The sequence below is a fragment of the Ips typographus genome, linkage group LG9 (assembly GCF_016097725.1).
Source record: "Ips typographus isolate SLU linkage group LG9, UJ_Ityp_2.0, whole genome shotgun sequence".
Lineage (NCBI taxonomy): Eukaryota > Metazoa > Arthropoda > Insecta > Coleoptera > Curculionidae > Ips > Ips typographus.
Window position 1 is genome coordinate 1,407,906 of NC_138430.1, and position 13,781 is coordinate 1,421,686.

General features: G+C 34.4%; 1 protein-coding gene across 3 annotated transcripts in view; it reads right to left on the bottom strand.

The window, feature by feature from the left end:
• The window catches only part of LOC145733478 (uncharacterized), a 242,926-nt gene that overhangs the window by 43,288 nt on the left and 185,857 nt on the right, over positions 1–13,781 (bottom strand). For all 3 annotated transcript variants that reach the window (XM_081986324.1, XM_081986323.1, XM_081986325.1), the window contains 4 exons: positions 12,673–12,767; positions 11,582–11,832; positions 10,673–10,759; positions 8,093–8,213 (listed from right to left, as the gene is read on the bottom strand). In XM_081986324.1, coding sequence (XP_081842450.1) covers positions 8,093–8,213; positions 10,673–10,759; positions 11,582–11,832; positions 12,673–12,767 — 554 coding nt within the window. The remainder of the gene's footprint in view (positions 1–8,092; positions 8,214–10,672; positions 10,760–11,581; positions 11,833–12,672; positions 12,768–13,781) is intronic.

The window sequence follows — 13,781 nt, forward strand, 5'->3', positions numbered from 1 at the left end:
TTTTTGAAAAATTTTTGAATTTTGAAAATTTTTTTTTACTACCTAGATCGCTTTAGATTAATAGTAAAAAAGTGACGTGGAGTGTCATTTGTCAAAATGTCATTTTTAAGGGTGCCACGCCCTTAAAACTGTCAGAATTGCCATAATTCAAATTTTAGTAAAAATTTAGTGCACTTTTCCAAAAAATCGTTCATAACTCGCTTATTTGAAACATTCTGAATAACCACACCATAAGACAAAACAAAGCTAATACATAGGACTATCACGTGACGTTGAGCGGACAGTGCTAAGTGGTACCGTTTGGCCGCTAGAGGACGCCAAAGTTGATTACTGTTTTTCTGATATTTTCGTGAATATCTCGAAAACGGATTGAGTTTGGGGTGTGAAATTTTTACTACGTATACACCCCGACAAGGGACAACTTTTGCTAAATATGAAATTTTTCCGAACAGCGCACCGTTTGCCTTTGAAAAATAAAAAACTGAATTTCTAATATTTTTCCCAGGGGCCCCATGGATATTTTTGGAAAATTTTTGAATTTTGAAAATTGTCTTTCACTACCTAAATCGCTTTGGATTAATGGTAAAAAAGTGACGTGGAGTGTCATTTGTCAAAACGTCATTTTTTAAGGGTGCCACGCCCTTAAAACTGTCAGAATTGCCATAATTCAAATTTTAGTCAAAATTTAGTGCACTTTTCCAAAAAATCGTTCAAAACTCGCTTATTTTAAACATTATGTATAATTACACCATAAGACAAAAGAAAGCTAATACATAGGGCTATCACGTGATGTTGACCGGACAGGGCTAAGTCGTACCGTTTGGCCGCTCGAGGGCGCCAAAGTTGATTACGGTGGAAATAGTAGAATAATTGTGGAATTGAAATAATAAAAAAAAAAAAAAAAAAAATAAATGTAAATAATGTTGGAATTTTTAAGCACATTTCCTAGAAAAACATCTACTATTATCTACTAACCTAGAAAAACACTAAAAAATAGAGTATAGTCAGTTAGAAAAACAGTGTCAAAGTTTGAACTGCCAGAAACGCAGTTTGAAAGGACAGTCAGCAACAAAATCGCCTGTAAAACCCACTTGGAATGAGAAAATGACAGTTTTAAGTACATTTTTGGAGTCCTCATTAAATTTCCTATCCAATAACCTAAAAAATATCACAAAATTCAGTACAGTCAGGGAGAAAAGTGCTGCCAAAGTTTGAACTGGCAGAAACACAGTTTGAAAACACAGTCAGCGACAAAATCGTCTCTCAAACTCACTTGGAATGAGAAAATGACAGTTTTAAGTACATTTTTGGAATCCTCATTAAATTTCCTATTTACTAACCTAGAAAAATACTAAGAAATCGAGTAGTCAGTTAGAAAAACAATGTCAAAGTTTGAACTGCCAGAAACGCAATTTGAAAGGACAGTCAGCGACAAAATCGCCTGTAAAACCCACTTGGAATGAGAAAATGACAGTTTTAAGTACATTTTTGGAATCCTCATTAAATTTCCTATCCAATAACCTAAAAAAATCACAAAATTCGGTACAGTCAGGGAGAAAAATGCTGCCAAAGTTTGAACTGGCAGAAACACAGTTTGAAAGCACAGTCAGCGACAAAATCGTCTGTTAAATTCACTTGGAGTGAGAAAATGACAGTTTTAAGCACATTTTTGGAATCCTCATTAAATTTCCTATTTACTAACCTAGAAAAACACTAAAAAATCGTGTATAGTCAGTTAGAAAAACAGTGTCAAAGTTTGAACTGCCAGAAACACAGTTTGAAAGGACAGTAAGCGACAAAATCGCCTGTAAAACCCACTTGGAATGAGAAAATTACAGTTTTAAGTACATTTTTGGAATCCTCATTAAATTTCCTATCCAATAACCTAAAAAAAATCACAAAATTCGGTACGTTCGACGCAAATCGCGAAGCGTTTCACAGTTTTTAGTAGCTGAATTAATTATTGTACAGAGTGTTTTGAAGTGTAAATAAATTTATTAATTGTTGAGTTAAACTGACTTTGTGTAAACCCACGGGAAAACCGTGTAAAAACAGTATTTTAAACCCATTTTCCTAACGAAAATAGAAGACGTTTCGGTAAGTTTAATATTCTAAGGTGCCTAAGAAACTCCAGGTTTGCAATTTTGCTGGAAAGGTAATAAATCAAGAAGGAGGAAGTGTTAGAAGAAGCCAGAGAGAGAGAAATATGTGAAGTTTGCCTGGACTTAATAGACACGAGGAATTATTTATTGAAGGGTCCAAAATCCTTTTTGAATACACTTTTTTCCAAAGTGAAACGAGAATAAATCACTGGAGTGAAATTTAGTTTTAAATAATACAGAGTGTCCCTGAATTTGTGTCACAAACTGTCACAGAAATATGAGTAAAATTTCCCATAAACATACCATCTTGGATGCCCTCAATTTTTGAAATACACACTGTCAAAGTTAAAATTTTGTATTCACTTTATTAAACATTCCTAAGTAAATATCTCGCTTACTGGGCACTTAAGGACAAAATATCCCTCAAAGGTTTTGGTAGAGAATTGAATTTTCTACATTTTTTTTTCCCATGAATTCCCTGAATTTTGCCGTGGAGCCGAGCTACGAGGGATTGAATTTCCCTGAAGTAAACATTGATGATCACTAACTTTGCAAAGAAAAATATGATTTTACAGTCTCACGTGTTTAATGGAATAAATTTGACAGTTTTGACGTATTTGACAATTACCACGTGATGCTGAGACAGTTTTTGAGTTGACAGATACGTCACAACTGTCAATATACCAACCATGTTGCTGTTACAACGATCTGATCTCTTTTTTCCGAAAAAAACTATGATTTTACAGTCTCACGTGTTTAATGGAATAAATTTGACAGTTTTGACGTATCTGACACTAACCACGTGATGTTAAGACAGTTTCTGAGGACAGATACGTCACAACTGTCAATATACCAACCATGTTGCTGTTACAACGATCTGATCTCTTTTTTCCGAAAAAAACTATGATTTTACAGTCTCACGTGTTTAATGGAACAAATTTGACAGTTTTGACGTATTTGACACTTACCACGTGATGCTGAGACAGTTTTTGAGTTGACAGATACGTCACAACTGTCAATATACCAACCATGTTGCTGTTACAACGATCTGATCTCTTTTTTCCGAAAAAAACTATGATTTTACAGTCTCACGTGTTTAATGGAACAAATTTGACAGTTTTGACGTATTTGACACTTACCACGTGATGCTGAGACAGTTTTTGAGTTGACAGATACGTCACAACTGTCAATATACCAACCATGTTGCTGTTACAACGATCTGATCTCTTCTTTCCGAAAAAAACTATGATTTTGACACTCTCTCGTGTTTAATGGAATAAATTTGACAGTTTTGACGTATCTGACACTTGCCACGTGATCTTAAGACAGTTTTTGAGTTGACAGATACGTCACAACTGTCATATTACCAACCATGTTGCCATTACAACGATCTGATCTCTTTTTTACGAAAAAAACTATGATTTTACAGTCTCACGTGTTTAATGGAATAAATTTGACAGTTTTGAGGTATCTGACACTTACCACGTGATGTTAAGACAGTTTCTGAGTTGACAGATACGTCACAACTGTCAATATACCAACCATGTTGCTGTTACAACGATCTGATCTCTTCTTTCCGAAAAAAACTATGATTTTGACACTCTCTCGTGTTTAATGGAATAAATTTGACAGTTTTGACGTATCTGACACTAACCACGTGATGTTAAGACAGTTTCTGAGTTGACAGATACGTCACAACTGTCAATAAACCAACCATGTTGCTGTTACAACGATCTGATCTCTTTTTTCCGAAAAAAACTATGATTTTGACACTCTCTCGTGTTTAATGGAATAAATTTGACAGTTTTGACGTATCTGACACTTGCCACGTGATCTTAAGACAGTTTTTGAGTTGACAGATACGTCACAACTGTCATATTACCAACCATGTTGCCATTACAACGATCTGATCTCTTTTTTACGAAAAAAACTATGATTTTACAGTCTCACGTGTTTAATGGAATAAATTTGACAGTTTTGAGGTATCTGACACTTACCACGTGATGTTAAGACAGTTTCTGAGTTGACAGATACGTCACAACTGTCAATATACCAACCATGTTGCTGTTACAACGATCTGATCTCTTCTTTCCGAAAAAAACTATGATTTTGACACTCTCTCGTGTTTAATGGAATAAATTTGACAGTTTTGACGTATCTGACACTAACCACGTGATGTTAAGACAGTTTCTGAGTTGACAGATACGTCACAACTGTCAATAAACCAACCATGTTGCTGTTACAACGATCTGATCTCTTTTTTCCGAAAAAAACTATGATTTTGACACTCTCTCGTGTTTAATGGAATAAATTTGACAGTTTTGACGTATCTGACACTTGCCACGTGATGTTATGACAGTTTTTGAGTAGACACATACGTCACAACTGTCAATATACCAACCATGTTGCTGTTACAACGATCTGATCTCTTCTTTCCGAAAAAAACTATGATTTTACAGTCTCACGTGTTTAATGGAACAAATTTGACAGTTTTGACGTATCTGACACTTACCACGTGATGCTAAGACAGTTTTCTAGTTGACAGATACGTCACAACTGTCAATATACCAATCATGTTGCCATCACAACCAACTGATCCCTAACTTTGTGAAAAAAACTATGATCTTACAGTCTCACGTGCTTAATGGAATAAATTTGACAGTTTTGACGTATCTGACACTTACCACGTGATGTCAAGTCAGTTTTCTGAGTTGACAGATACGTCACAACTGTCAATATACCAACCATGTTGCTATTACAACGATCTGAGCTCTTCTTACCGAAAAAAACTATAATTTTACAGTCTCACGTGTTTAATGGAATAATTTTGACAGTTTTGACGTATCTGACACTTACCACGTGATGTTAAGACAGTTTCTGAGTTGACAGATACGTCACAACTGTCAATATACCAACCATGTTGCCATTACAACGATCTGATCTTTTATTTCCGGAAAAAAACTATGATTTTACAGTCTCACGTGTTTAATGGAATAAATTTGACAGTTTTGACGTATCTGACACTAACCACGTGATGTTAAGACAGTTTCTGAGTTGACAGATACGTCACAACTGTCAATATACCAACCATGTTGCTGTTACAACGATCTGATCTCTTTTTTCCGAAAAAAACTATGATTTTACAGTCTCACGTGTTTAATGGAATAAATTTGACAGTTTTGACGTATCCGACACTTGCCACGTGATTTTAAGACAGTTTTTGAGTTGACAGATACGTCACAACTGTCATATTAACAACCATGTTGCCATTACAACGATCTGATCTCTTATTTCCGGAAAAAAACTATGATTTTACAGTCTCACGTGTTTAATGGAATAAATTTGACAGTTTTGACATACCTGACACTTACCACGTGATGTTAAGACAGTTTCTGAGTTGACAGATACGTCACAACTGTCAATATACCAACCATGTTGCCATTACAACGATCTGATCTCTTATTTCCGGAAAAAAACTATGATTTTACAGTCTCACGTGTTTAATGGAATAAATTTGACAGTTTTGACGTATCTGACACTAACCACGTGATGTTAAGACAGTTTTTGAGTTGACAGATACGTCACAACTGTCAGTATACCAGCCATGTTGCCATTACAACGATCTGATCTCTTATTTCCGGAAAAAAACTATGATTTTACAGTCTCACGTGTTTAATGGAATAAATTTGACAGTTTTGACGTATCTGACACTAACCACGTGATGTTAAGACAGTTTCTGAGTTGACAGATACGTCACAACTGTCAATATACCAACCATGTTGCTGTTACAACCATCTGATCTCTTCTTTCCGAAAAAAACTATGATTTTGACACTCTCTCGTGTTTAATGGAATAAATTTGACAGTTTTGACGTATCTGACACTTGCCACGTGATCTTAAGACAGTTTTTGAGTTGACAGATACGTCACAACTGTCATATTACCAACCATGTTGCCATTACAACGATCTGATCTCTTTTTTACGAAAAAAACTATGATTTTACAGTCTCACGTGTTTAATGGAATAAATTTGACAGTTTTGAGGTATCTGACACTTACCACGTGATGTTAAGACAGTTTCTGAGTTGACAGATACGTCACAACTGTCAATATACCAACCATGTTGCTGTTACAACGATCTGATCTCTTCTTTCCGAAAAAAACTATGATTTTGACACTCTCTCGTGTTTAATGGAATAAATTTGACAGTTTTGACGTATCTGACACTTGCCACGTGATGTTAAGACAGTTTCTGAGTTGACAGATACGTCACAACTGTCAATATACCAACCATGTTGCTGTTACAACGATCTGATCTCTTCTTTCCGAAAAAAAATATGATTTTAGAGTCTCACATGTTTAATGGAATAACTTTGACAGTTTTGACGTATCTGACACTTACCACGTGATGTTAAGACAGTTTCTGAGTTGACAGATACGTCACAATTGTCAATATACCAACCATGTTGCCATTACAACGATCTGATCTCTTATTTCCGGAAAAAAACTATGATTTTACAGTCTCACGTGTTTAATGGAATAAATTTGACAGTTTTGACGTATCTGACACTTGCCACGTGATGTTAAGACAGTTTCTGAGTTGACAGATACGTCACAACTGTCAATATACCAACCATGTTGCCATTACAACGATCTGATCTCTTATTTCCGGAAAAAAACTATGATTTTACAGTCTCACGTGTTTAATGGAATAAATTTGACAGTTTTGACGTATCTGACACTAACCACGTGATGTTAAGACAGTTTCTGAGTTGACAGATACGTCACAACTGTCAATATACCAACCATGTTGCTGTTACAACGATCTGATCTCTTCTTTCCGAAAAAAACTATGATTTTGACACTCTCTCGTGTTTAATGGAATAAATTTGACAGTTTTGACGTATCTGACACTTGCCACGTGATCTTAAGACAGTTTTTGAGTTGACAGATACGTCACAACTGTCATATTACCAACCATGTTGCCATTACAACGATCTGATCTCTTTTTTACGAAAAAAACTATGATTTTACAGTCTCACGTGTTTAATGGAATAAATTTGACAGTTTTGAGGTATCTGACACTTACCACGTGATGTTAAGACAGTTTCTGAGTTGACAGATACGTCACAACTGTCAATATACCAACCATGTTGCTGTTACAACGATCTGATCTCTTCTTTCCGAAAAAAACTATGATTTTGACACTCTCTCGTGTTTAATGGAATAAATTTGACAGTTTTGACGTATCTGACACTTGCCACGTGATGTTAAGACAGTTTCTGAGTTGACAGATACGTCACAACTGTCAATATACCAACCATGTTGCTGTTACAACGATCTGATCTCTTCTTTCCGAAAAAAAATATGATTTTAGAGTCTCACATGTTTAATGGAATAACTTTGACAGTTTTGACGTATCTGACACTTACCACGTGATGTTAAGACAGTTTCTGAGTTGACAGATACGTCACAATTGTCAATATACCAACCATGTTGCCATTACAACGATCTGATCTCTTATTTCCGGAAAAAAACTATGATTTTACAGTCTCACGTGTTTAATGGAATAAATTTGACAGTTTTGACGTATCTGACACTTGCCACGTGATGTTAAGACAGTTTCTGAGTTGACAGATACGTCACAACTGTCAATATACCAACCATGTTGCCATTACAACGATCTGATCTCTTATTTCCGGAAAAAAACTATGATTTTACAGTCTCACGTGTTTAATGGAATAAATTTGACAGTTTTGACGTATCTGACACTTGCCACGTGATGTTAAGACAGTTTCTGAGTTGACAGATACGTCACAACTGTCAATATACCAGCCATGTTGCCATCACAACCAACTGATCCCTAACTTTGTGAAGAAAACTATGATCTCACAGTCTCACGTGTTTGTAGATACTCTGTATCTCTTACCGTTCTCGAGATTCTCGTACTTTTCGCAATTTGTGACACTCACTGTATAAAAATCCACTCACCATAGACTGTAGGCTCTCTTTCTCTACGTCTTCGTCGGTATTCTTTAGTATGGCTTTCAGAAGTAGTCCATATTTGGTGAGTCGTTGCATGGGCTGCACCAGAATGTCCATTAACCTCAATCTGCAATATTAAAACATTTTAATATTTTATGCAACGAGATTTTTTTTGTAGAGTAGTAGGTAAAAGTATATTGTTTAGGATTGAAAACAGAAATAACAAAATCAATTACATTCTAATATAATATTGTTCACTAGTGATACAAAAGAGAAAAGTAAGTAGTCTTTCACAATAGACAGTTATTTTAAGGTGGATAGGAGGAGTTTAAGGACAAAACGTCTTAGTGCAATCTTGTAGAGCATGAAATTTGCTACAATTTTCTTTATTAACACTTTTTGATAGCTCCTCAAATAATGGAGCTACGCTCACTTGAAAAATCAAACTAGTTGAAAAAGAGCACTTTGGTGCATTCTGTCACTTTTCGCCCTGTAACTCTTTGAGGAGGCCCTTGATGATGAAAACACATTAATATAATCCTGTAGAGCATAAATTTTGCTACAACTTCCTTTATTAATAGTTTTTGATAGCTCTTCAAATAAAGGAGCTACTCTCATTTGAAAAATTAAACTACATAGTTGAAAAAGAGCACTTTGGTGCATTCTGTTACCTTTTGGTCTGTAACTTCTTGAGAAGGATTTGCACGGTGAGGATTTTGACAGTTAAGCTGTTATTGTGACAGAATGTGTTTGAAACTGTCTATAGTCAACTGTCAGATACGTCAAAACTGTCAAAATATTTAAAAAAACTTTTCGTTTACCACAAAAAACTATTTCAAGAGCTGTTAACATTGCAAATACAACATTTTTAGGATTTTGACAGTTAAGCTGTTATTTTAACAGAATGTGGGTGAAACTGTCTACAGTCAGCTGTCATACGTCACAACTGTCAAAATATCACGAAAAACCTTTCTTTTACTACAAAAACTATTACAATAAATGTTAACAATGCAAGGACTATACTTTACAGTTTTACGGTGAGAATTTTGACAGTTTAGTTGGTTATTTTGACAGAACATACTTAGAACTGTCTCTAATCAACTGTCCAATACGTCAAAACTGTCAAAGAATCACAAAAACGTTCATTTTACCACAAAAATGTTTCAAAAGATGTCAACAATGCAAAAACAACACTTGACAGTTTCACGTTGACAATTTTGAGAGTTGGGATATTATTTTGACAGAATATTGTCTCTAGTCAACTGTAATCTACGTCAAAACTGTCAAACTATTAAAAAAAACGTTTCGTTTACCACAAAAACTATTTCAAGAGCTGTTAACATTGCAAATACAACATTTTGAGGATTTTGACAGTTAAGCTGTTATTTTGACAGAATGTGGGTGAAACTGTCTGTAGTCAACTGTCAGATATACGTCACAACTGTCAAAATATCACAAAAAACCTTTCTTTTACTACAAAAACTATTACAATAAATGTTAACAATGCAAAGACTATACTTTAGAGTTTTACGGTGAGAATTTTGACAGTTGAGTTGGTTATTTTGACAGAATATACTTAGAACTGTCTCTAATCAACTGTCCAATACGTCAAAACTGTCAAAGAATCACATAAACGTTAATTTTACCACAAAAATGTTTCAAAAGATGTCAACAATGCAAAAACAACACTTGACAGTTTCACGTTGACAATTTTGACAGTTGGGATATTATTTTGACAGAATATTGTCTCTAGTCAACTGTCAGCTACGTCAAAACTGTCAAAATATCACAAAAATACTTCATTTTATTCGCTTTAGCACAAAACCTGCTATTTCAAGAGTCAAACAGTACACTTTACACTTCCTCAGTGAGGATTTTGACATATTTGAGCTGTTATTTTGACAGAGTGTGCTTAAAACTATGTCTAGTTACCTGTCAGATACGTCAAAACTGTCAAATTACAAAAAAAAACTTAACTCAACTTTAACGCCATCTAGCAGATAAAGTTCAGACAAAAATTTCAAAATAACGGTCAATTTGAACGCCCTCTAGCGTCGGAACGGTGAAAGCTATTTAAGCAAATAAAAATATTTTTGGAAAGGTCATAGTTTGGACTATCTTTTCACTTCAATACCTTTTGATTGTACATCAACAAATAACTGAGTTATTAACGATCAAAAAAGGAATGTCAAAATGAGTGTACCGATGGTAAGTATAATTCAATTTTAACGCCATCTAGCGACTAAACGGTGCAAGTTACATTGAAAAGTGTATGTTTTTGGAAAGCTTGCAGTTTCTTCTATAAATAAACTAAAATAAACTTTTACCGTAACTTGGCAAATAACAAGGTTATTTACGTTTAAAGAGACGGCTGCGCAGATGACTGGTTTAGACAAATTTCAAAATAACGGTCAATTTGAACGCCCTCTAGCGTCGGAACGGTGAAAGCTACTGAAGCAAGGCTTTAGTATGTTCACGTTAATCATCGTAAATGCAAATAACGCATATTTCTCAAGTTTTTTTTATATTCGCTATCAAAATATAAAATCTCCTCCATTATAGTGAAACAAAGTACATAAAACTCACCGGTTACAGTCTTTCTGGCTCTCGCACCAAGTCAAATAGGCAGTAAAAACCTCACTTTCCAGATTTTCTCGGCAATAATGCTGACATCTGCGCAAAAAAAATGTATTTTACTATCGTTGTTGACAAAATATATAGCACATAATAACACTGTAAAAATTGTTTTCAAATAACCTGATTAAAGTTTTCGGAATATAACTCCTTTCTGGCGCTTTTTAGAGCAAAATGTCTCTCTTAGGTTTTGGTAGAAAATTAAATTCCCAACAATTTTTGTTCCTTAACATTTCCTTGAATTTTGTCATGGAAACTAGTTACAGTAAATTGAAGTTTCGTGAGTAAGCATTCAGGCAGTTTGCCCTTTAAATTAAACATTCCGGAGCCAATATCTTCCTTATGAGGCCCTTAATGAGAAAATATCTCTCTTAGATTTTGGTAGAAAATTAAATTTCCTACAATTTTTGTTCCTTAAAATTTTTTTGAATTTTGTCATGGAAATTAGTTACAGTGGATTGAAGTTTCGTGAGTAAGCATTCAGGCAGTTTGCCCTTTAAATTAAACATTCCGGAGCCAATATCTTCCTTATGAGGCCCTTAATGAGAAAATATCTCTCTTAGTTTTTGGTAGAAAATTAAATTTCCTATAATTTTTGTTCCTTAACATTTCCTTGAATTTCGCTATGGAAACGAGTTAAGGAAGATTGAAGTTGTGTAAGTAAACATTCAGACACTTTGCCCTACTAAACATTCCGGAGCCAATATCTCCCTTCTGAGGCCCTTAAGGACAAAACGTCTCTCTAAGGTTATGATAGAGAATTGGCCAAGCTACAATTTTTCCCTTTAGACTTTTGCTAAATTCCCTCAAGAGAAAAAATTACAGAATTACAGTTTCAAATTGTAGAAACGTATAACTCACCTGGATTGTTCTGCACAATACTTGTAATACGGCTTAAACGTTTCATCCAAGCTGGAGAAACCCTCCAACATGTTCTCCAAACAGGTAGGCCGTTTGTATTTCCTCATATCCCGAACCAATGGAAACAGAGTGGTTCTCCAAAAGGTCACGTTTGCCTCCAATATTTCAGTTATGTTGGAGAACAGTTTATCCGTGTCTACGTCTTTGAACAGGTTCTTGGATTGTAAGTTTCTTAGGCAACCAAGAAATAACTAAAAAAAAAAAAAATATTTCAAAATTATACAAGGTGATTCCAAAGTTGGTGCTTTCCTTTCACCTGCGAATAGGGCTTCAAAAAATAAGGTTTTTTTTTTTTGACGCTTTTTCGGAATATGAACAATAACGAAGATACAGGGTGTCAAAGTTTTACTGAAAAAATTTAAATTTAATGATTTTGGCCAAACCACTTGAAGTAATTAGACAAAATTTTGTAGGTGTCAGTAGCTACGTGGAAAGGAAATTTTCCAAGAAACAACAATTTCCTTGCTTTTACCAGTGGCGCGCGTACAATTTTTTTAAAACATTTTTGAAAAAAAATATTACACTACTGGTTTTTTTTCAACATAAAATTTATTATTGAATTCCGTGTTCAATTCGAAAAATAAAACCCCTTTTATTATTTTTTGCTACGACGCACCGCTTTCGAGTAAAAAAATAAAAACCGTCTTAATGCGTGCCTAAAATTAAATGCTGTTTTAATTTAAAATGTCAAATTATTAAAACTTAGTTCAAAGGCGGCTGAAATCTTTTGTTTTTGTTTATTTCTGTTGATAAGGAATAACCTGTAGTTAGTTAAAATTAAATTTAAGTTATTTTTTATTTTGTTTTTTTTTTTCAGTAAAACTTTGACACCCGTCTTGTTATTGTTCATATTTCGAAAAAGCGTCAAAGGAAAAAAAAAATTATTTTTTTGAAGCCCTATTCGCAGGTGAAAGCAAAGCACCAACTTTGGAATCACCCTGTATATTTATTTATTTATTTTTATTTTTTTTATTATTTTTATATGTAGAAATTTCTTTCTTGAACTGACTAATAATAATAATTATACTTACATCTGTAACTACTTTTAGAGTTTTTATATAGGCCACTTCAGTCTTTATTAGTTCCCACAATGCAGTCTGTTGCTGTTGCTGTCTGTCGCTTAAATCTGCAATCAAAAAGCTGTACTGAGGATGTGGATTGGAGGATTTATTAAAAAAGTAATTGTATATTTCATTACCAGTCCAGAAACGTTCAAGATTAGCTGTGATTGGTCTATTTCTTTACGCAACGCTGAAGATTGTCTGTGATTGGTCTATTTCTTTACGAAACTTTTGTATTGGTTTTTAAGGGAGATTTACTATAAATCTGGTGTACCAAAAAAAGTAACCAGTAACCAGGGTCTTGTGAGGGTGGTAAAATTTAATTATAACCCGAGTTAACGTTCCGTAAGATTCAATTTAAGTTTTGGGTTACACGAATGCGGTAATTAGCGCAGTTTGACAGGAGATCGTACTAGATTTAAGTACTTATTACATAAAAGTGTTTTTTAGTGCTTTTTTAGGTTATTGGATAGGAAATTTAATGAGGATTCCAAAAATGTGCTTTAAACAGTCATTTTCTCACTCCAAGTGGGTTTTACAGGCGATTTTGTCCCTGGCTGTCCTTTCAATATGTGTTTCTGGCAGTTGGATTTTTGACAACGCTTCTCTGCCTGACTGTATCAAATCTTTAAGTGCTTTATTAGGCTGTTGGGTAGGAAATTTAATGAGGATTCCAAAAATGTGCTTTAAACAGTCATTTTGTCACTCCAAAAGGGGTTTACAGACGATTTTGTCCCTGACTGTCCTTTCAATCTCTGTTTATGGAAGTTTAAACTTTGACACCGCTTTTCTGCCTGACTGTACCAAATCTTGTAAGTGCTTTTTTAGGTTATTGGATAGGAAATTTAATGAAGATTCCAAAAATGTACTTAAAACAGTCATTTTCTCATTCCAAGTGGGTTTTTCAGGCAATTTTGTTCCTGACTGTGTTTTCAAACTGTGTTTCTGCCAGTTCAAACTTTGGCAGCACTTTTCTGCCTGACTACTAAATCTTGCAGTGCTTTTTTAGGTTATTGGATAGGAAATTTAATGAGGATTCCAAAACTGTGCTTAAAATAGTCATTTTCTCATTCCAAATT